The following is a 24,800-nucleotide window of genomic DNA, read 5'->3' as shown; positions in this document are numbered from 1 at the left end:
TGTAATTTTTCACATCTATCAAAGGGAACCTCACTATTCTTTTCTCAGACTCTGAAGTCCAAAATCTCTTTTCTTTGCCAATCTGCTCTCTCTTAAAACAAACAAAAAAAATAGTTTAGACCCTTTATCACCTCACAGTGGATCTGGTTTCTGTTTAGGGGTACTTCCATTCTAATCCACATTCAAAGAGCTATCAAATTGATTTTCCTAAAACATGGCTTTCAGCTATTAGATTAATTTTCCTAAAACACTGCTTTCATCACCTACTCCTTTGCTCAAAAAACACACAATGGTTTCCCATCCCTCATTGATTCCAAAGCTTGGAAAGACCAAGGAGACTAATTATAACCAATTTAGTTTACAGGTAAGATGATGCACGGCCCAAGAGTTAAAGGATATGAATAAGAGCTACAAGGCAGAGGCTAGAAATAGTTCAGGAAATGACACTTGGGTGTTTCAATACAGTAGTCTAGTGTTTTCTGGTCACGCTGGTTACTTTAACACCTTTTATTGTGGAATAAACATTCATGCAGAGAAATATATAAACAAATTATAATTTAATAAATTATAAAACAAACACCTTTGTAACCATTGCCAGATCAACAGCCGTGCCATCATCCTAGAAGATCCCATATGCTTCCCCAGTGATAATCCACTCTCCTTTCCTCAAGATGTAATCATTTTACTGACTTTCATGGCAATTTCTTTCTTGCCTTTCTTTATGCCTTTATCACCTAAGTAAGCATCCCATGTACTGTTGCCTATTTTTGAGCTTCATAAAAATGGAATTTTATGTTAAGGATTTGCTAATATTGTATGTGTCTGTACTTTGTTCATTCTTATTGCAGTATAATAATCCACAGTTAACCTATCTACTCTACAGATAATGAGTATTTGAGTGGTTTTAGACTATTATAAGTAATGCTAATAATAGATATTCTTGAAGATGTATCTTAGATATATATCAATTTCTCTAGGATATATGCCTAGGATGGATTTGCTAGGTCACCGGGATGGGAATCTTCAACTTTACTAGATAGAGCCAAATTTTTTTTTTTTTAAAAGAGGCTATGCAACCATGCTCAAATTTTGCTGGTAGAAATGTAAAATGATAGTTACTCTGGAAACAGTTTGCCAGTTTGTAACAGAGTTAAACATCATATTACCCAGTAATTCCATTCCTAGATAGCGAAATAAAAGCATATATCCACACAAAGACTTTTTATAAGTGCATGTTGATTGTAGCATTACTCTTAATTACCAAAAGCTGGTAGCAATCTAAATGTCCATCAGCTGGTAAATGGATAAACAAAATGTGGTATGTCCATACAACAGAGTAATTTTTGGCTATAAAAAGGAAGTACTGATACATACTACAATACAGATGAACTTCTTGCTGATTTCCTGAATTACAAAAATCCCATAAAAGTATATTAAGTGGCTTAGTGGTAGGGTCCTGGCTCTTTTATTTCAAGCCACTTCTTTTCTTGCATTGGCCACATACAGTATTTCTGCCCCATGAATATACTCCAGAACTCTCCAACTTTAACCTTCTAGTCTGCTTTCTCCAGAAACTAACAGACTTCCGTTTGCTTTTTACACTTTCAATTACCATCTCTCAAATGTACCTTTCATGTAAACTTCAGAACAGAATCTTTACCTAAATGTTACCAGGGATACTTAGGAACAATTCCATTTCTAGAAATAGCATCAATAACTTATCGTTCTTTTAGGAACCACAATTTTATTTAAGAACACTGTTAAAAAAAATCACCCACTGCAGCATAAAATTCTTAATGTTTACAATGTAAACATATTCAAAATCTTTTTTTAAACCTGATATGTTCTTTAAAAAGGATTATAATTATCATGATGTTACAGAAAACATTGAGTCCATAAACCAAGTTATCTTCAACTTACCTCAAGTGGCATGAGTCTAATTAGTGTTGCAAAGCACTGTGTAGCCATGAATCTTACACTGTCTGTCTGATCACTCATTCTTCCTAGAACAGGCACAACTAAAAGGACAATATATGGAACAATACCAACATCCAGTTGTTCCATTACACCTGAGTAAGTTATTAAGGAAATTTCCAATTGGTTCTGAGGTAGATGCTTTCACAAACTGAATCACCAAGACTCTAACTTTTAAAACGGTTCCTCATTTTCTCATCTGTATTATGAGGGGATAGACCAACTGTCCTTTAAGGCCTATGGTTCAATTATAACAGCATTTGCACACTGTTGCTCCTTTGTAAACATTATGTAACTTTCCCATGATAAAGAATATAGAATTATGTTTTTCATCTAAGAAAGGCTGGAGGAAGCTTTACTAATAAGATTTTTTTCATAGAGAAAGTTTCTGGAATTCTCATACCAACATTGTAAAGTTACACTGTAAGCAAGGGAGCACAATTCAGTGTCACTCAAGATTAATTCCAAATTCCCCACCAGGATCTTAACAATCACAAACTGGACACAGCAGGCCCAGTCAGTTCAGTCCTTCTGCCATCTTCATCATTTCTGAACCTGTGTTTCTACTAATTTGGTCTGCGTCTTCTTGCTCTTAGAAATATCTTTCAAGTATTTTGAGTTAAAGATTGTCAGTGGATGCCATTCCCTTGGTAAAAAGCTTGCCTATATATTTCTAGTTACTTAATTTAGTCACTCCCCCCCAAGTAATGAACAAAGTGAACATAACATGTTTATAAGGACTACCTACATAGTATCTGATTAATATTAATAAAACACTGATAATAAGCCAAATAAATAGAAAAGTTACTAGATAAATACACAGTTCATGAAGTACATAAAATTATCTTTACCTGTAAAAAGATCTTACTTTCTGTGTAAAATTTTCATAATAACATGTAAACATATTTGTAATATACTTATAATGTAACATAAACATACTTCAAAATAAATGTTAAAAAGTGGTTTTCTTTTTGGAACAAGGCAGGTTATTTATGTGCATATTTGATTAAATAAATTTTATTTCAGTCATCATTAAATAAAATGAATATAATTCTGAACAGTTTGTCAAAATAAAAAAGGATACAGGCAAGTGCTTCAATTGCACCCTCTTGTTTGATATTGTCATCAATAGCTCCTAGCCATGGAAGAACCTTCTCCAAAAAAATACTCATTGTTTCCATGGTAGCTATTTTGCTCATGACCCCCACACAACGAGCAGCCATGTGCCTCACTGCAGTGCTGGGGTACTGAAGGCACATATAAAGATGAGGCAAATGCTGTACCAACTGAAAACAAAAAGTTTAAGACAATGAGAATATTCATTAGGGAATCTACTGTTTAAAACATAACTTTAATAGCCCGTACTCAGAGGTTCTCAATATTCTAAGTGACTCTACATCCAAGAATATCTCCAGTTACCCAAAACATTATTGTCAAAGCATCCTCAATATAAATTGAATCTAAATCTAAGCTAAGTTATTATAACTCTTTTAAAAAGAAAAGAAAGGTGCATAACTTCTCCCCTGTTCAAATCCTTAGGCATCAGGGAACACTCAAATTCTTTCCAAAATCAAAGGCACTTACAGGATTCTCCTACTGAGGCTGGGGAAATGACCCCATATATCATCAGCCCCCTCCAAAGTTGGTAACACTGGCTTAGGTTTAGGTACATACTTTTTATTTATTCACTGGGTTGAGTGATCCTGATTTTGTTGTAGGCACCAAACTTTGGTAGGTATTCTCCATTTTAACTTCCTGACTTAACATAGGCAGTATGACCACAAGAGCAAGACATCCCGTTATTAAATATCTGCTACATGGAAGCCAGAGTTAATGCTGGTGAGAGCCAGGTACTTGTTCAACAGACTAGTCTTACAGCTCAGCTGAATGCATGCTATTGCTCATGGAGGGTGAGCATATATGGATGGATTATGCCCTTCTTTACTAATGATTAATCAGTGAAATTTTAAAGTAAAAGAATATGCTTTATTACTGTGTAAAAAGAGAAAGTTCACTCTCCTCTACTCTCTCCTAGATTCTCTCTCTTATATTAGATATGAACAGAACTGGAGCTAGCACCCTTCAGTGTTATAAAACTGCAGAGAGCTTCCTACTGCAGTTATATGGAAATAATACTTTCTTCTATGGGAAAAACAGATAGTTAATTCTCTAGTCTGTGTTCCTCCTCCCTCTGTTCCAACTTTTTGGTAAGAAATATTTCACTAGTCAAAAACAAACCAGTGTTCTATCTTTGCCACTGACTAGTTTGATCTCAGGTAGTAACTTCCTTCTACCATTACACTTATCTTGGGAAGAAGTTTTATTACCTGTGCTCTTGCTTTCCTGTAACTATATTATTAAAATAGTACAGAGGAACAGGGATGCAGTCTTCTTTCCTGTTTATACCTGGCTTTCGTGCCATCAGAGCCCTGTCTCCACTGCCCGTATTCTAAGCTCCCAGAGGGGGTTTTATATCCTTCATGTACCCAGTTCTGCCCCAAAGCCTGTAAGAACTGTGCTGTCAGGGAAGAAGTAATCTAGTAATAGCATATAAAAGAAAATGCAATTACTAGAGATTACATCAAAGCTGCATTTTTCAAGCCTTACGACTTTCTAAAAAGACTTATTTAAAAAAAAACTTATTTTACTAGAAAAACATTACACTTGCATTAATTAGTTACCAAGGGATGAAGCTCAGAATCCATTGACACTGCTGCTGTTTCAAAAACTTGCAGAGAATTCACCAATTCTTGGGCAGAGCCATCTCCCTTTTCCAGGAGGGACTTTCCATCTATTAAAATACATTGATTTAAGTGCATATCACCTTGCAAATAATTTTTCAAGATCTAGAGCCCACAAAAAGTTTTAGCACTTCCCCAGCTACCATGGGAGAGTCTACTTTGCTTTATAATGTAAAATGAAATGCCATGCCCTTAATTTAAATGCTAAGGTACTATACTTAAAGCAACTGAAGTTTAAATAATGATCCACTTCAAATGTCTCTTTCTAGTATGTAACAGAAAAAAGTAAAAGGAAAAAAAGTATATGAATTGACATAAAAATAAATTAAAATGAATGAGTTTACCAACCTTCAATTTAAAAACTTACCAGCTGGTCTGGAATAGAAAGGTATAGGCACTGGTATTTTATAAGGATGTATGTAATGGATATACACTGAAATCTGTTAAAAACTCAACTAAGAAAACTATGTACACACCAAAATTATTTATGTCGATTGTACTCCTCAATGGACCAACCATAGCATCCCAGAGATGTGGCAACTTCACTGCCATTTCACCACCAAAATGCTTCACTATAGTTGTCAAGGCAAATTCAGCTCCTCTCCTTTGTACCAGGTAAGGCTTCTGGGCCTAAAATCAAATGTTAGTTGAAAACAGAATTTCAGAAAAAAGTATAATGATAATGCGTTTGAAATATTATCAAGAGAATTTGAAAGTCACCTAAGAATTCATAGTGTGACAATTAACTAATTAAGCAATTACTGGACATATTTATCACAATTATAAACATTTCTCAATAATTACATTGACATGGCATAAAATTCCAAACTATATTTTTACATCCAAAGCAAAATACTTTTTTGGGGTTGGAGATAAGGAATAGAAGAATATGTGCTGTTTCTAAGGACAGTCCTAAGTGACATGTTTTTCCTTCTTCTCTCTACCCCAAAGAAACTTAGCAGGCAGAGAGTAGAGAGTTAAAATGATCCGCCCTTATTTACATTTGATTAAGAGATAGAATATGAGCATCTGTTTAATCTAACCACTGGATTAATAACCTCTTACATAGCAATTTTATAATAATTAAATAAAAAAACTGTCCCCTCAGAAAGATACCTATATATTTTAAAAATTATTTTTAGGTGAAGGGAGAACTGTGCAAACCATGCAAGTATAAATATTAAAACCACAGTAAATTTTTTATTAAAATTATTATGGAAAGAACGTAATAAGTTTTCACATTCATAGAATACTTTAAAAGGACTATAGACAACTAAGATTTTGATTAAAAAAAGAAACTTAAGATAGGCCTATATTTTATAGAACTATATAAAACATGTCTTTTATTTAGCATTGATAATTTATTGCTGAACTCAGGTAAATTTCTATATCTTGCTACCTAAAGCAGTCATTCCATGGTGAATGTGCCTGTAAGATTTTCAAAAAAACACACTTTTTAAAATTGTCTTTAAAGAAGACTGTACTATAGAACAAGTAGACCAATAAAACAGAATAGAAAGCCCAAGGAGATCCTGACACACATGAAACATGATACTTAACAGAGGTGCCATTATAAAACAGGAGGAAAAGATTCGACAGTTAGGTACCTGGTTGTTTATACGGGCAAATAAATTTAGATCCCTACCTCGCATCACAGAGTTAATAAATTCCAAGTTGACTAAAAGTCAGGTAAGTAACAATTTAGTTGATACTTGTAATCTTATCCTCTGAATATCAACAGTAATTTCTGACATTGATAGGGCTGAGAAAAGTTAGCTTTGGCTGTTATTTAACATCTCTGTAGTCACTATTACAGGAGTGAATTAGTTTATACTTATGAATGACTTATGTAGCCACTATTGAGAGAATTTCTTGCCTAGGAAGATATTCAGTGTTAAGCTGGTAAAAATAGTAAGAGGTATGAAAAACTTGAAGAAGTTTGCAATTTTTTTGGATCATGTTGCTGGAGTACCCCAGAAAGTTACTGGTCCCAGTTCTTTCACTTAAAAATATAAAATACAATTCAATAAGCTGATATGACAAATGTAGCTAACAATCTGTAAGATATTTGTTTAAAAATCAGAGTATTCAAAGAAAAGAATCATTTACCTCATCAAGTTCAACAAGGATATTTCCACTACCTCCTGCAGGAAGATCTGCTATTTGAGCTTTTACTGCTTTGGGGGTAGGACCTCGCCTACTTGTGATAGCAAAAGCAGCTTTCTGATGCCTATAGAGTGTAATTATACCCCTGTGCTTGGTGACAGTATGATGCATTCCATCTTTTTCGGAGTTAGACCCTATTAAGGAAAAAAGTTAAATAACCTTTAAAGCATGATGTAGGTGACCAAATGCTTCCTGCTCCAAAAGAGATACAACACATTTTAAAACTGTCTTTCAAGCTTCAATTTTTATAGGCCAATGATATTTTCTTAAGACAAAGAAAAGTTAGTAATTAAATAATAAGTTAAAAGTTTTGGTATTTGTATAGGACCATACTTAATACAATCAAAGGTGCAGAAATCATGTTAACAAGAAGAAATATCACATGTAAGAATGACTATGGCTTCAGTTAAAGTACATTAATTCTTTAAAAATATGGATGATTGTTTCCAGGAATAAAGAGAAAGATTAAAAAAAAATACTTTAAGTAAGTTCTCTCTACAAAAATGTCCACAGTCATGAAAAATTTAGAAACATCAACTGTTAATAAAATATTGCTGCCTCACATAGCTCTTGGAGAGAGGGTTGGGGGAAATTTAAGACTAAAGCATGTGAAGAAACATTGGTCCTTGAGACCAGCCTACAAAGAGCAGTTATTTTCCATAGAAATTTTCTGGATAAAAACAGGGAAGTTGTTTAAGCATTGTTTTCTAAAGGTAATAGAGTCCACTTATCTCATGAGACGTGTACTACGAAAACCACAGAGGGTTATAGGAAGAACTTTCATTCACCAATTGATACACAAGTTTTCTAGCTCAGTTAACAGTAAACTCTGTAATAATGGTCTTGAAAGAGAAGTTAAGGGTTAAAGCCTGTCTCATAGATTTCAGTCATCTTACATATATATCAGGTCTTTTATGAATAGCTTATTTGGATTTAGAGTTGTAATTTTGTTAGTAATATGTGCAAATTCTCTCAAAATGGGAAAAAGCTCCAACATACACTGGATTTGTGCTTAATTATACCCATAAATAAATAAGAACAAATTTAAACACTTAATTCTTCCTCTACCCCAAATGAAGGTTTAGATATATATACCTTTAGAATTTTCCTGGCCACTTTGTGTTGGTACCGGACATGTGACAGAAGGAGTTAGATATGGGTCCACACAAAGTGAGCTACAGAGGTTTTTAATAATTTTTGAATTGGGACAGGGCGTCCTTGTTGTACACTGCTGAAGTAGTTTGGCTATGCACTGAGCTGCATAGTTTTGCACTAGGGTATTCTCTTCTTTTTTAATTGTCTCCATTAATGGTTTTATAATAGGATTTAATTTCTCCGGAAGTTGCTGCAAGCTCACAACTGCACATGCAGCGAAGGTATGCACTCTCAACTGCAACACTTGCCACTCCTGGTTGGTCTCTGTAACTGTCATTTGGACCTGCTGTCGTTTACTATCTAACTGCTGTGACACTTGAGGATTTAAATCGAAAGATGATGTGACTTCATTAAAAACAGTAGTGACCTATTAAAAAAGAGAAATCAAAAATCATTAATGACATCAACCCCAAACAGCCTATAAACTCCTAAAGGGCAGAAAGGAAGCTTTTTGTTTCAATTTCACGTTTCACATTATCTAGTACTATTTTACTATTCGTTAACTAAATAAATGTCTATAAACCTTTCAAATAAACTTTAATCTGACTTAATTTAACATTAGTATTATATTCTTTAAGAAAGAGACAGTCTCTTGAGAAGCACAAAATTACCTGCAGTTTAAATATATGTAATAACTTTCAGTGAAAATCACATTCAATACCCAAATAGTACTTTGGTGAAATGAGAAACCTGCAAGCAAATATAAACTAACTGTTAAATAAAAATGGTGCAATAGTCATTAATTCTTTAATTACCAAGAACCACCTAAAGCTATAAGATTATATAGCTTTATATAGATTATGACATCAGACAACTTTACAGGGCCCATTAAAAGACTGTTCAGTACATCTTTTTTAACAACTTTATGAGATGTAATTCATGTACAGCACATCATTTCGAGTATACAATTCAATGATTTTTTATTACATTTACAGAGTGTTACAACCATGACCACAATTTTGGAACATTTTCATCATCCCCAAAATAAAACTCAATACCTATTAGCAATCTTTCCTCATTTCCTCCCAGCCCTATGTATCTATTTATTTACTTTGTACCTTTACAGATTTGCCTATTCTGGACATTTCATATGGATGGACTAAAATACTGTATAATCGTTTGTGACTAGATTCTTTCAATTAGCATAATTCTTTCAAGGTTCATTGATGTTGTAGCATGTATAATTACTTCATTCCTTTTTCTGTCAAACAATATCCCACTCAATGGATATACTATATTTATCCATTCATTACTTGATGAATGGTTGTTTCCACCTTTTAGTTATTATAAATAATGCTGCTATGAACATTTTACATACAAGTTTTTCTGTGCACACATTTTTAAAAATTACCATCTAAAGACAGTGTGATGGCTAACATAACAAAAATAGTCTTGTTTTATAGGTAACTGCAATCATAAAGAGGCTCCATAAATAGATCCAATCTGATCAATGTTGGTCAGAAAAGCCTGTAACACTGAAGAACCTAACTTTTTCTTAAAATGAAGAACCAATTTTTTAGACTTAGAAATGATCAATTCCTAAGTCTCATGGACAAGAATGATAATGCTAGCTTCTTATTACAAAAAACAGAACAGGCACACAAATAAGATCATCTTTTGTCATTATAAAATGCCAAAGACTTTATATTGAGCTGTATCTGCTTATACTCTCCACTTTGCCTTGTCTGTTTTATGTATTCAAGTTCTGCATAAGATTATCTGAAATAGGGTTTCACTACTAAAAGTTTAAAAACACTGTCCTAAATAAACTATGCTTCTGTCAATTTTCAGTGATTCTAGGCAGCTTAGGAAAAGCTTTTCAATTACCCCAAATTCATTTATTCAACAAGTATTTATTGAGTAATACTACAAGATGAGGAAAACCAATGTCTTTATACACTCAAAAAATGCAGAGGCTACTGTGGGAGATAGGTATGTAAGTAAACAAGACAGTGTAACATATAAGTGAGGTAAGTGGACGCCACTGTGGTAGCATATGGGTAGCTTAACTCTTCTTAGGTGACATAATCAGTGAAGGCTTGCCAGAGGAGGTTAACACTTACGCTGGGTTTTTAAAGAACAGGTTGTTAAGTCCGGAGTTATGGGGACATCTTGGTAAACAGAGTGAGGGAGGAAGGGAAAAGCAGGGCATCAACCAAGGAACTGAAAACAGCTTATCATGGCCTGAGCACAGGATGCAGATGAAGGATTGTCAAGAGATGATCCTGGGGTGAGCACAGAGGGCTGGGGGTAGGAAATTTCTGGCAAAAGAAAGAGGAACTCAGACACTGAAGTGAGAATGAATGAAGTACAGAAAGTGGGCGAGGGTGGTGTACTTCTGCAAAAGGAAAGCTAACTAGGGTTAGGTGGATGAAATTTGAGAAATAATTAGGAGAAAAGAGATGGGGAATTTAGATAAGGTGCTGAAAGTAAGAAAGAACTAAAATCAAGGAAAAAGAAAATGTTTTTAAGCACGGGAAGGATTGTTTCGAGTTGGTTCTACAGAACTTTTTACTAGTCTGCACAAAAAGCAGGATGAAGTGAACCAGAGACTGCCTGGAGCCTTGGAGATGAGTCAGGACCTAGTCATAAAGTACTAAGGCCTTCGGGTTGTGGTGACGGAAACAGAGAAAGGATAAACATGTGAAACTTTCTGAAGGAAATGTTAATGAGATTTGAGATTGTGGATAAAAAGGGCTATTTCCTGTTAAAAAATAAATTCTGGTTTTGGTTGTGTTAAGTTTAAAGTGACCAAGAGATACATATCCAAGCAAAAATGCCTAACTGAAGAACATAAAAGATCTAGAAAAGACAGTACAGCACATGGGTAAGAACTAAAGAGTAAAAATGTGATAGACAAAGGAAGATCTTCGGGAAATGCCTATATTTTGGCAGGTATGAGAAAAAGAGGAATGCAAAGAAAGATACAAAGGGCACTGGCTTCTAGCCAAGGCTAGAACTAATCTTTTAAAATTGCTCTTCCCTGAAATACGCTCTTCCAGAGACTCCGAAACCCCAAGTCAAAACCACTGGACTAATGAAGCTGATGACACAGAACAGTATCTTCTCTGGGGAGTAAGAGGTCTGAATACAAAAAGCTTGAAGAAGAGGCCATATAGTAGCTTTAAAAAGAAACGTTTCTGGAGACAATAAGAAGGGATCTCAGACCTTAAAGAAGATTTGAGATTTCATTTCAGGAAGGCAAATTTTGGGGAAGAGGAGGCAAAAAGGAGAAATTACAGAAAAACAACAACCAGAAAAACAACTCAGAAAAAACTGCAGCAATTTTAACTTTCTCTCACAAGTGACAATTAAAAAAAAAAAATTCAATTATTTTTTAGTAAGAGATGAAGCGTGCTATTTCACAGGGACCAACATAAGTAAAGTGGCTGTGTTTCTGATCCTATAACTCAAAAAAGGAAGAACTCATTTATATCATCTAACTTCAAGGACTTACTAAGTACAAAGCTACAGTAATCAAGACATTGGTGCTGGCATAAGGAAAGAAAAATAGATTGAATAGAGCCCAGATACAGACCTACACTTAAACATCAACTAATTTTTGACAAAGGTACCAAAGCAATCCAACGGGGAAAGGAAAATCTTTTCAATAAATGATCATGGAAAAACTGGATTATCTATATAAAAAACAAAATGCAATCTCTACTTCACACTATACATAGACATTAATTCAATATGGATAACTAAACATAAAAACTAAAAGCTTCAGAAGAAAATTTATGTGCATACCTTTGCCACTTGAAGATAAGAAAGGGTACCTTAGGTCACAGAACACAATAACCATAAAAGAAGACAACTGATAAATTAGACCTCATCAAAACTTAAAAATATCTGTTCATCCAAAGACACTATTAAGAAAACGCAAAGGCAAGCCGCATAACACTGGGAGAAAATATTCAGAAAGCATCTATCTGACAAAAAGAACTGGTATCCAGGATAGATAAAGAACTCCTACAACTCAATAGTAAAAAGACAACCTTATTAACAATAGACAAAAGATCTGAACAGAAATTTCAGAAAGGAAGATCAACAAATGGCCAATAAGACATAAAAAAAGTGTTGAACACATTAGTTATCAAGGAAATGCAGGTTACAACCACAATGACATTATCACACAACCATCAGAAGGGCAAAAATTAATAGGAGTAACCATGACCAAATGTTGGTGTTGATGTGGAACAACCAGAACTCTCATGTAGTACTGATTAGAAAGTAAAATGATGCAACCGCTTTGGGAAAAGTGCAATTTTTTATAAAACTAAATAAACACCTACCATATGACCCAGCAATTCCACTCCTATGTGTATATCCAAGAGAACGGAAAGTATATGCCTACAAAAAGACTTGTACAAGAATGTTTGTAACAGCTCTGTTCAAAACAGCCCAAAACTTGGGACAACCCTAGTGTTCATGAATAAGAGAAGGGCTTACACTAATTGTGGTATATTTATACAATGAAAGAAAACTCAGCAATAAAAAAGAATGAATTATTGATATATATAACATGGATGAATTTTTAAAACATCATGCTGGAAAAAATTCTTAAGCCAAACAGCACAGAGTGTATGATTCCATCTATATGAAATTCTAGAACAGGCAAAAGTAATCTATGGTGAAGGAAAAATTAGAACAGTGGTTATTTAAGAGCAGGCAATTGACAGGGAAGCGGTGATGGCACTGTATCTTGACTGAGGTTTGGGTTTCATAGGTATATGCAACTGTTAAAATTCATGAAATGTTCCATTTGAGATCTGTACAATTCACAGTACATAAACATTACCTCAAAAAAGAGGAAAAACATAAATACTGAATTTTAGTTAATGACACACATGTTGAAGTGTACTGATACCTGCAACTTACTTAGTAATGCATCAAAAAATTAAGATGGATTGAAGTTTGAATAAAGGGGTAGAGAGCTGCATATGTAATAAAGCAAATGTAATAAAATGCTGACTGTGGATTCTAATTAGTATGTGAGTATATGGGTATACAAATGGTCATTGTATAATTCTCTTACCTTTATTTTTAATGTTTGAATATTTCCATTATAAGCTGGGAAGTGAGGGGAGAAATACTCAGGAACTTAGAATCAACTTTTTTCTATACTCTGCCAGTCTTAAGCAAAACTGAGAAATGACAAATAATGTAATAGCTTTTTCTAATAAAGGCGTATTGGTTTGTCAGAATCTGAGACTTAAAAAAATTTACTTCCCCATCTTCTTTCAAGAAAGTCAACACAATAAAATAACCTTTCTAAAGGGCAGGGATGATAGACTACCAAGCCACAAACAGATTCAACAAATTAGTTTTTGTGGTAAATGTGACATGACAAATTTATTTCATGCTCTACAATTAATAAAGTTACTTCTTTACTCACCAGATCATTAGCTTGATCTATTGTAAAAACACTGTTGTTTACTCTATTACCAACTTCAATATGTGCATCAGCTAATGATGAAATAAGCTGTTTACACTCATTCTGCATTCGTGTGAATGGAACGGCAATTTCATCATAATATAAATGTTCTGAAAGGATATCAAGTAAACGTGGCTGCACGGCTAGGGTAACAGCTCTACACTCCTAAAATATAACAGACAACAAATATTCAGGGCAAATATGTAAACATAATTCTAGAAATGCATAAATCTTCACTTGCAAACTACCAAGTCTAAATTCCTACTGATTTTGAATCTATTTTCTGTTATCTCCCAGAACAACATAGTTAGTTGCACAGAGAAAAGGTATTACATCCAAACTACTCTAAAATTTTAATATGAATGACTATAGAACATGCATGTGAACTATGACAATTTCATTAAATTTTCCACCTAATTACTCTTACTTTACTCTGAATTTATTCCAAGTTTATATATGTATTATATAGCACATAAAATATACAACTGTAAAAAGAAATCAGTCAGAAAACACTTAGCATGCACTAAAAATGTTATTTAAAAACTCATTAGATTTCTTAACAGCTGAACCCATAGCTTCACATGCCATACTGTAGAAATGGATATATAATTTAAAAGCTACTTACCTGCCCCCAAATTTAACTAACCCTTCCCACTCTCTCTGGTTGTTGCCTGCCCCAACCAGAGGGGGAATGACCTCAGTGGTGAGCCATGAGGGGTTCTGTGGGATCTGGGTGATCAGCCTGGGCTTCACAGAGTAAGTCCAGAGAAGCTCTGTGAGGGTCCAGAAACCGAACTGTCAACACTTGCTGCTGAGTCTGAGAGGCACAAAAACACAGCATCACTGCCTCTCCAGCACACCGAGTCCTGCCTAAAAACAGACGAGCCTTGCTTCTTTCCAGAGGCAAAGCTGGGGTCTCAGTTGCAATAGAGCATGGCTCAATTACTTTTAGACATAACTTTGACAAACTGCTAAGAGGCAGTAACAAACAACTCTCACAGCAAGTGCAGACAGTTAAATTTCCAGAATTCCAGTCAATGGAATAAACAAAGCCAGCAGGAAGTTTCTTTGATTTACAGAAGCAAGTCTTACACAAAATCATACATCTTACTAAAAGTTAAAGATTACAGGGGCTGCAAGGGAATGGCTTATTTGGAAACAAAGATCTAGGTTTAAATGTGGAGATTTTATTCTTCCTGTGACTAAAAATCTGCCCTTGCTACTACTCATACAAATGGGTTTCTATTACTCAAAGCCTCTTATCTGCTGTAGTTTTAAGTAATATCTGAGAGAGATACAGATAAATAAATGACCAACAGTTTCTGGACAGCTTCCATACATACACGTGTTTTTTAGAAGGAACATTTCTAAACAGACTATAGGATCAAGAGCAAATATTAAGTATGGGCACAGCTAGCAGTCTCAGGTATAAGACAGAGGTCCAAGAAAAAAGTCTAGGGTGAAAGGCAAATGAGAGAGAAACAATGTTTCAATATAATTTGGAATACTTTCCTATAACTGTTGGATAAAATTTTATAAAGAAAATTTTCACTTTTCTGTTTATAAAATATAATGAAAATAATCTTAACAGCTAATGGAAACTGGTTTACTTAATTTGTCTTCATTACTTTTGGGGCAAAATCTTACCTTCTGTAAAGCAGCCCATTCACAGATTACCAAAGCTACACTAATTCTCTGTAAGGCAGACTTGGAGTTCAAATGGAAGAGTAGTAACTGGCCAAGGGATTCAGCTGGTTTAATTTCTTGGGTTACCACATTTACACCTGGATCACAAATACAGCAACACAGTGCTCCTAACAACCTAAGAGGGAGAAAAAAATTAGTTAATATAGAAATTACTTGAAGTAAAATTTCCTCTACTGAAACTATTAACTTTTCCCAAGGAAGACATAACTCTTATCTTATTTATCTTCAAAAAATATATATAAATCCTGATTTTAAAATTTTAAAAAAGTTAATGTTTTCTTATGCTTTAGTTTTTTCTTCCTCTGTAACTAGTGTGATGAAGGAAGGACTGACAGACACATCAGAGGAATCTTTTGGTTAAATGACTTTCAATTTATATATACTTACTTGGCTGCCATCATTCTGGCCCGCATAACTACAAAATCTCTGGTGGCAGGATCTTCCATGATGGTATCTGCACCTGCAATGTACTCCTGAAGTACTTCTTTACTCTGGCTTTGGCCTTGGCGCACCTTACCACCTGTTTTTTCCTGGAGGGAATAAGGGGGAAAACAATAATCAAAGATTAATCACTAAAGTTTAATACACAAAAACAAAAATACTCTCATTTGTTATAATCCCAATAAAATATAGTTCTTTTCACAAAATCTCAATGGATAAAAACTACTATGCATTTTGTCAAGGTCCTAATAAAATAATAATTTTATGTTACATTAATGATATCACACTTATAATACAGCAGTACACACTTCTTACATGGTTACATGGTAACTGTATTAATAATTATAAGCTGAACATACAAATACATTATGTCCCTCTACACTTACCTTGGCTCTAGCTTTTACTTCCAGCAACATATTTAAATCAATAGGTAAATGAGAAGGCTGCATCATTAAACAAAGCCAAGCACCCATCCATGGACAAGCAGCTGCTACCACATACTGAACTGAAGCCTTGCTCAACAATTCCATCCAAACCTACAGAATAGAAGGGGAACAATAAAGTAAAATTTTCCAGCAAGGCCTAATAAAACCTAACACTTATTTTTAAAGATACTGAAATGAAAAAAATAAATAGGAAACAGCACAGAGATTAATTTTAAAATTCAATGTAGAGGCTTATTTCTAAATACTGTTTTTGGGTAAGTTTGTATACTAAAAAAAGTAATATAAAAGGAAGTTTTCAAAAAAGGAATACAAAAAAATCTTCAGTTTTTTATGAAAATCATCTAAAATAAAAGGTACTCATAAAAATAAGTTATCAAAATCTCAGTAAGTGTCTGAAATCCTTTGTATGTATCATAAAGCTTGATGCAGTCCTATATTCAACACATGCTGCAATATATAACAGCCCCTGATAAATACCCTCTGCTAAATTTAGAGGTAGTAATATCCTAGTATAAATTAATAACAGTATAAGTCTTGATTCATGATCTTACTCAATAAGGTAAATTTCTTGATGTCTAACATTAAACAGGCTAGGGCCAGCATGTAGAAATAACACCACTGTTAATCTAAGGCTGTTAACAATGAACCACCTCAAGAGGTCAATAATTCAAAACTAATTTAACAGGTTTTAAAGGTATAATAGTGCCATTTCCTTCCATAAATATTATTAAATATATCAAATGGCTCTTCTTTAAAGGTTCCAACACATATAAACAATCTTGCTAAGTAAGGGGAAGAAAGTACAAATCTAAATGATGACAATCAGACTCTATGTATTAACAATAAATCCCAAAAGATACTTTGCAGGATCAATAAGTATACTGATAAATAGCAAAATGAGTGATGGAGAAAAGCAGTCTTTCCTTCATTTTACTTTCTGTATTGAGGCTATAAGAAAGCACTTAAAACACTTGCCTAGTAGGTCATATAAGTAGCATGGCTAACCCAGACTTAACTATTATACTCTGTAAGAAGCCTATTTCCCTGTCTCATCTTACAGATCTCCAGACTGTTCAAATCTTATAAATGAGTTCTAATTTCTTTAAATTCCTAATCAGCAAATAGTACAGCAATTATGAAAAATTTTAAAAATCTACCAAGATACTGGGAAAAGGAGTACAAATATATTATTCACTGTGTACCTTGTGAATGAGGTCCAGAATTTCCTGGCTGCTTTCTAAAACACAGAACTGAAAAATGTGTCGAAGCATATCAGGAAGGATAGGTATAAGCCAAGATGAAGAGTTCTAAAAACAAAAACAAAAACAAAATCAAAACTATAGCATATAATTCTTGGATGTTAGCTTACTTAAAAAGTTGTAAGTCAAATAACAGAGGTATTACCATGAAAAGACGATACGACTTTACCAAAAAGGTTCAACTGGTGATAAATTTTGAGATTTTGGAGCAACAGTACCATGTTTGTTATTCCAATAGATTGAAGAAATTAAATGGCATTCAATCACTAGGAAGCTGGAGAAAGTCTGATTATGATTAACAACACTGAATTTTGCTTCTCATAAATTGAAATCATCATCTCTATAGAAGCAAGCTCTAACCGGCAACATCTCTTTGGTTACATTAGGGAAATGTGAAAAAAGATCAGATGACTGCTGCTATGCTAGGTGATCAGAGGTAAGTACTATGTGCTCACTCTTGATGCAGCAGAACTGAACTGCAATTAATGAAAGTAATGAGTAAACTGCAAGATGATAACCAACCCAGAAAACTGAACTTTGAGTTCACTACAAAATTAAGGCAAAGGTTCTTAATCTATTTTGGGCCAGGGGTTCTTTGAAAATTTGATGAAAACTATGCACCTCTTTTCTTAGAAAAATACACTTATATACATACTTAGGTATAACATTTTGCTTTCAATTTCAGAGGGTTCAGGGATTTCCGTAAGCCCAGGTTTAGAAACTCAATCTAAGGAATTTTTCAACAATTTAAAAGCCCACTCAAGTCAAGCAATCAAATAGTGCTTAATTAAATGTCTATTGTGTGCCCAGAATTCTAAAAAAAGGGATCTCACATGTTGTCTATTGTTGTTCAAATAATTACAAGCTCACTGAATAAGAGCTAAAAATTCTATTAAGTAGTTCACAGTACTTATTATCACTTCCTTCCACAATATCTTTTTAAGCAAAAAATAGCTGTGTGGAAGAGACTGAAGAAAAATTTGAAAAATTTAAGCCAGAAGGTCTAGGAGATAATGCATAACTTAGAAAGGTAACTATAATTTTCTAGCCAGGAAAATTAATGAAAAAGATAGAACCAGAGTTATATGTTTCTCAAAATGGTTTGAAAGAAGTTTAAAACAGACTGCAAAATAATCAGCTAGGGGAGCTACTTTTCACTGAATGGGAAAGGGAAGTTGGAAAGAAGAAAAATTCTCTTTTCTCATCAGAGAGAATTTAGGGACAATCCAAAGAGAATCAGGAAAGCTATAATAGCAACAAGCAAACAATTTAATATTACTCTTCCATAATCTCTTCTCATTTTTCCCATCATATTTACCAATTTCTTAACCCACCCCAACACCATCATTGGAAATCCAAAGTTGCTTGCAGATCCTAAAGCCACACATATAGAGAAAGATTCCCCCCCTATAAACAAAAAATGTGGTATAAATTGTTGTAGACTCCTCAAGCTATAAACTTTGTTACTCTAGTAAATTCTACCTTGTAATTATTAAAACCAACCAGGGGAAGGAAGGGATGAAGAGAGAGATCACAGCAGGGTTTTGGGGTAGAGAAACAATTCTGTATGATTCAATAATGATGGAAAGATGTTATTATACATTCATCAAAATCAACAGAATGAATGTGCAACATCAAACTTGAAGCCTAAAGTAAACTATGGACTTTGGTTGATAATGACACATCAATGTTTGTTCAGTGATTATAACAAATGTACCACTCTGATAAGGGATGCTGATGGTGAGAGAAGCTATGTTTGGGAAAGGGTAGGAAGTATATGGATGGGCACCCTGTACTTTTTGTTTAATTTTGCCATGAACCTAAAATGGCTCTAAAAAGTAAAGCCAATAAATAAAAATAAAATTAAAAAAATAAAAACCTAACCAAACAAAAAAATCCCATCCCTAGGATACACAGGGCAGTATCATTGAAGGAACCAGTATTTAAAAAAATGCAGATTCTCCAGGAGCATAAGATAAAGACTGTTTAGCAGAAAACACAAGATGAGGCTAGGAAAACAGCTATAGGCCAAATGCAGTCCATCTGAACAACTGTGCAAGCATCTCCTTTTAAATATGGTTGCAAAAAGTTACATGCTTTAGCTCATTATTAGTATTTTCTTAAGAAAATCATTTGTTATAACTTGGCCCATCCAGAGTCAGTCTGCCTCTTGCAGATCAGAAAGTGGGACCACCTGTTTTCATTAATTTTGTACCTGTCTTCCAGTAGGCACTGATTTAGGCAGGTAACCTCAAAATGTCGGTTTGCATTTATCGGTTTATTACATTGGATTGGCTGGACAGTGGGGCACAGTGAGGGGTGCAGCACTTTCAGCCCTTTAGAAATTATCCACCTTGGGATTTTCCTCCCACAAATTTTTAAAAACAGTCAGTGGACTTCTAGTATGCTACTAACCAGGAGTCTACTAGTCAAAAATTTTCCTCCTAATCTTAGGCAAAGTAAAGTTCTGATGACTATTTAGTACTAGTCTATCAGAGTGTAATCTGAAACACAGAAAAATTCCTACCACAAACTGTTTACTTCACCAAGTTTAAATTAACTATAATCTGGACCACTACAACCCAAGTTATAAGTGAACTCATGTTTTAAGAGAGCTTTAAGTACTATTCCAAGTGCTGGGAACAGGAACACAACCTAGAACAAAGTATTAAAATATTTCTGCCCTCATGGTGATTCCATTATTATATGTCTACATGGTCATGGTCACCACACCAATTTTAGTAGGTCCAGCATTCCCCTGGTCTTTATATGTGATCAGGTCACCCTTCCTACAGATTTCCTAAAATTAACTTATATAAATTTCAAGATTACTACAGTTATTAGTTCTTACCTGGTCCTGTGTTGATAATAACGTGAACAGAGTTTCCAACGCTGCTCTTCGAACTGATGATATAGTGTGATGCAAAAAAGGCCAGACACGTGGAACTAAAACTGTGAGTGACTGATGAATACTAATAAAGAAGACACAAATTAATCTTACTCATTCTCAATGGCAGCTCTGTTGGTTGATACATTATCTACATATCATTTCTTTGTGGACCTGGCATCTTTTTTGATTAATGATTCTAAATAGATAATACAATTTCCATATGAACATTCATTTAACACCCTCATTCAAAACTGTTTTACAGTACCAGAATAGCCAGAGCAAATGCAGTCATAAAGAGTAGAAATGTTAACATTAGGTTCTTCTATGGCACTAATGCCATGAATTACCTTTATCAAATTAGAACTTTTCAGTATAACTGCCCTATTCTCAGTCTGTTCTTACTCAGGAAAGTGGAACATGTATCTTATCTGATAGTCAGCCAACACAAAATTAGGATTGCTAATACTTACTCCTTTCCCATGGCTAACCCCAATGGGTAACCAATAGATACACATAACTTACATCCATCCCTCTTTGGGGCCATCTCTATGACATATCAAAAGAGCAAGAGATGATATGGTTGTAGCTTTGAAATTTGTTATCCTGATTTAGCATTACTAAGTTAGGAAAACTCAAATTATCTTCCTTCTCACAGATTAGACTTTAAAGCAAGCAAAGCCACATCTAGGCTAACAATTTGGATCATAGGATTCCTGTCACATCCATGAGTCATATATAAAAGTTATTCAGAAAAAAAAAAGTTACTCAAATTAGGGAATTATTTATAAGTAGCATTTGAAATATATACCTCTGTAGAAAAAACACGAGGAAGAAAGAATGTCAGTGTAACCATCTATTCTTTTGTGGCTCCTCTCAGGAGGCCCATCATTTAATGCTATTTTCGTTACTTGCAGGTTTGTATGAACATCATTTCTTACATTTATGTACACATTTAGTACATTTATGTATAAAATTATATAACATAAACACATGCACAAACGGACATAAAACAGCCTCAAATATATAAAAGCATTACAACAGGTCTTGTTAATAGTGTAACTGTTCATGCTCCAAATACATGCTGCATTTCTTCTTACATAAGCTAGAAAGTATCTGCCAAATATCACAATATGTGAAGCAAATTTTGTAAGGCAATTTTGAAAAAAAATCAAAAACTATATTATTTCACATTGAATTAACAGAATTTTCACCACATTCTTTCATTTTCTTACATCATCTAGCTTTCCTGACAGTGTCCACTTGATTTTAAAAAAAAAAAAAAGTCCTAAGCCTTTATTTAGAGCAGGTGCCAACAAACTAAGGGCCACAATCCAAATTCATTCCACTTGGTTTTTTTAAATAAAGTTTTACTAGAGCATAGGCATATTTATTCCTTTATGTATTGTCTATGGCTGCTTTTGTGTTAACAGTGGCAGAGCTGAGTAATTTTGACAGAGATCATATGGCTCACAACGCCAAAACATCACTATCTGGGCCTTCACAGAAAGAGTCTGCCAACCCCCGATATAGACTAATTAAAAATTCTTGCATTCTGCAGCTTCAGAAGGGCTTTTACACAGATTAACTCATTTAATCCCTATACCAGTGAAAGCATTTGAAAATTAGGAAACTCCACATATGCACTACCACTTTAATTTTTCTGTTAACTTTATAGGCACTTATTTTACTATTCCAATTTGTGGGATGTTCTACTAGTCTAAACACTGAAGTACTACCAGCAGGTCAGTATTATTTGAAATATTCTCTACATGTTTTTCACATATCTATAATTTTCAATAGAAACAGACTCACTCACAGAACCAGAAATCATTCATAATCATAATCATACAACCATTCATTGAACACACTCACTGGGCTAAGAAGAGTAATTTTCTCATTTGTGATTTTTTTTTAAAGTTGCATACAAATTTTTTTTCTGTATCTCCAAGGATACTATTAATAGAAACAATAATATTCAGGACCCAGTCTAAAAGGTAGGGAATTAATCAGCTGAGTTTCATTTCAAATATCAGAATAGGAAAACAGATGACACTTTATACATTTTTGGTTTGTTTTGGCTTCACTTAGTCTCTGTCTTTGGACATTCTGTTACATTATTATGTACTCACTTCCTGATTAGCAATTATTGAAATCAAGAGCAAGAGTTGAAGTGAGCATTACAAAGAAAAAGTTCAGAGTAGCAAATTTTGGAAAAAGTAATGCTGATGTTCAATGATAATTCTGTTAACTAAATTTCACAAAATAAGGCTAAAATTCTATATCCTGCGCTAGAGGTAAAAGTAATATGCAGTAATTATATTCCTAAAGTTAACTATTACAGGATGAACAAGAAAAAGAATTCTATAGCCAAAGAAACACAAGAATATGAGCTTTTTATGTTCCTGACCCTAAAGTGCTGGTGGGTAGAGAGTAAAGAAGAAAAGGCCTCCTGAAAATAGTCTTTGGCATCCGCAACTTACAGTACTGTTCTAAAAGGTGCTTTTGTATTTTTAGGCTTAATTATCTGGAAATATATGTAAACATTTTTTTACTTTATTCCACTGAACAAAAAAAAATTACCTGCATTGCTGAACCTGAGGATAAGTTAACAAAGATGAAAGAAGAGTCATAATACTATTTGTTGAAGCTGTTAGATCATCTAGTTCCAAAAGAGCATCCCATAATGTATTTATAATGAAGGGTACCTGTAAGATCAGTTATCAAGAAAAGTTATTAATTTTGCACAAAATATTCACAAGCAATGCCAAATTGTATCTCAGGAGTCACAACTGATTTAACAACACATCCAATCCCAATGACCTCGGATAGTGCCAGTTTTGAGCAAAGTTAAGAAGACATTATATGCCTCTAACAATTCTCTACCCCTCTTTTTAATACCATTCAACTCTACTATGGCACTTCCCTTTCTAATGAGGCTCATAATGTGATGCAGAATTCAGGAACTAAGAAAGCCAATACTCTACATTATATAAAAAACTAAACTTTGGAAGTAATACAGTGTAGAGACACAAGTCAGGACCCTCTACATAAAGTAATTTTAATATATTTAAAATATTCCTAAGCATTACAGAAGGACAAAATTTGGTTTCTTAGCTTTTAAAATACTGATTGTTGCACTTCCAAATGTAAGTGTTCTGGTTTTGATAATACAAAAGGCAGTCAGATAGACCTTAAAAGAGGAACTTCAAAAATGAGACCAGATTAAAAAACCAAAGGCCAAAAACCAAAATCAAAACAAACAAAAACCTTATATGCCTAAAGTACTAGGAATAACATAAAGAAGGAATGATCGATTTCTTCTCAAGGAAATTCTCTACATATTCTGTACATGAAAGGGAAAGATAAATAGACACAATTCACTCTTCCTAAGGACAATGTATAATCGAGATCCCATGCATCAGAGGGCTATCTGTGATAAGAAAAATAGAGAATGGAGAAAAAAGTACTCAGTGTTTTCCCTAATACTCTACATCTCAAATGTAAACAAGCTCTACAGGAAGAAAATACAAAAATATTTCATTTACTTTTTGCGTCTGAAGATACACAAGGCTTTCTACCACAGGTACTAACGATGCTGCAGCAACAGCTCTGACATCATCATCGAGGTCCTGGAGTCCTTCAATTATTCTACTTAAAACTTTAGGCAATAAAGTATTAATTACATCCTGTAAAAGAGTACACCAAAATAAATTAATTTTCTATAGTAGAATTGTTGTGCTTCAACATCTTTTATTAAATTTATATATAAAAGCATAAATTTCAATATCTATTTAAAAAAGAATCACATAAACAGAAACAAAAAAATAACATCAATAGATGCGTATGGAACTAATCTCATCTGAAAAAGACTACAATGGTATCAGGTACTTCTTTACTCAATGTGACCTGAAACATTAGAACATGTTTTCAAGGCAAGACTGTGAATTCCCAGTGTGAACACACATACATACAAAGCCCTGTGCTAGAACCTTAACTTTTAGCTCTTACTCAACCACTGACAATGAAAGGGAGTATGACAGATGAGGGAAGAGAAAGTCAATCCCTTCTTGCTTCTCACTATTCCGAACTACTCTCTCTTCAATTGCCTCAACAGAGCCAGCCCCCAGAGGCTATTCCTGCGATCATACACTAGGAATCTGGCTGAAAACCGGTCTTGCCATGAAATAGCAACAGGTTTCCTAGTTTATCTTTTAATTTGTACTTAAATTCTTATTAGCATCACCTATGTCTATGATACTACCTCAAGAAAGCAAATCTTGAAGGACTGGCTTATTTGTAATACTAAGAATCTTAAGGCCATTTCATATAATTAATGAAAATAAACTTAAGAGGGGAAAAAACTCTCCCATAAATGCTTCAAAAACTGAAGTGTTTACCTGACGAACTGCCAAAGCATATTTTATTCCTAGCAGACCACCATGTCTAACTTCCCACTGTTCTTGTGTAAGTAATTTAAGTAGCACATCCACAGTCTTATGAACTCCTGTTTCATTCATGTGTTTTAACACCACACCTAATGTTTGAGCACAAGTTTCACGAACTGGTGCCACAACCTACAGATGA

General features: G+C 34.0%; 2 protein-coding genes across 3 annotated transcripts in view; one reads left to right on the top strand and one right to left on the bottom strand.

The window, feature by feature from the left end:
* Nucleotides 1–24,800, top strand: part of FGFBP3 (fibroblast growth factor binding protein 3) — a 109,610-nt gene that overhangs the window by 41,945 nt on the left and 42,865 nt on the right. The gene's annotated exons all lie outside the window — the stretch shown is intronic.
* BTAF1 (B-TFIID TATA-box binding protein associated factor 1) overlaps nt 1–24,800 on the bottom strand; it is a 73,716-nt gene that overhangs the window by 18,382 nt on the left and 30,534 nt on the right. For both annotated transcript variants that reach the window (XM_006211040.3, XM_072971600.1), the window contains exons 11-25: nt 24,614–24,790; nt 23,762–23,902; nt 22,797–22,921; nt 20,178–20,298; nt 17,270–17,374; nt 16,008–16,157; nt 15,568–15,710; nt 15,121–15,295; nt 13,435–13,638; nt 7,977–8,403; nt 6,825–7,015; nt 5,192–5,345; nt 4,656–4,765; nt 3,059–3,260; nt 1,921–2,069 (exon numbers count right to left, since the gene is read on the bottom strand). In XM_006211040.3, coding sequence (XP_006211102.2) covers nt 1,921–2,069; nt 3,059–3,260; nt 4,656–4,765; nt 5,192–5,345; nt 6,825–7,015; nt 7,977–8,403; nt 13,435–13,638; nt 15,121–15,295; nt 15,568–15,710; nt 16,008–16,157; nt 17,270–17,374; nt 20,178–20,298; nt 22,797–22,921; nt 23,762–23,902; nt 24,614–24,790 — 2,574 coding nt within the window. The remainder of the gene's footprint in view (nt 1–1,920; nt 2,070–3,058; nt 3,261–4,655; nt 4,766–5,191; nt 5,346–6,824; nt 7,016–7,976; nt 8,404–13,434; nt 13,639–15,120; nt 15,296–15,567; nt 15,711–16,007; nt 16,158–17,269; nt 17,375–20,177; nt 20,299–22,796; nt 22,922–23,761; nt 23,903–24,613; nt 24,791–24,800) is intronic.

Source organism: Vicugna pacos, chromosome 11 (assembly GCF_048564905.1).
Source record: "Vicugna pacos chromosome 11, VicPac4, whole genome shotgun sequence".
Lineage (NCBI taxonomy): Eukaryota > Metazoa > Chordata > Mammalia > Artiodactyla > Camelidae > Vicugna > Vicugna pacos.
Note: the sequence above shows the minus strand (reverse complement) of the source record. Positions and strands in the feature narration are given on the sequence as shown.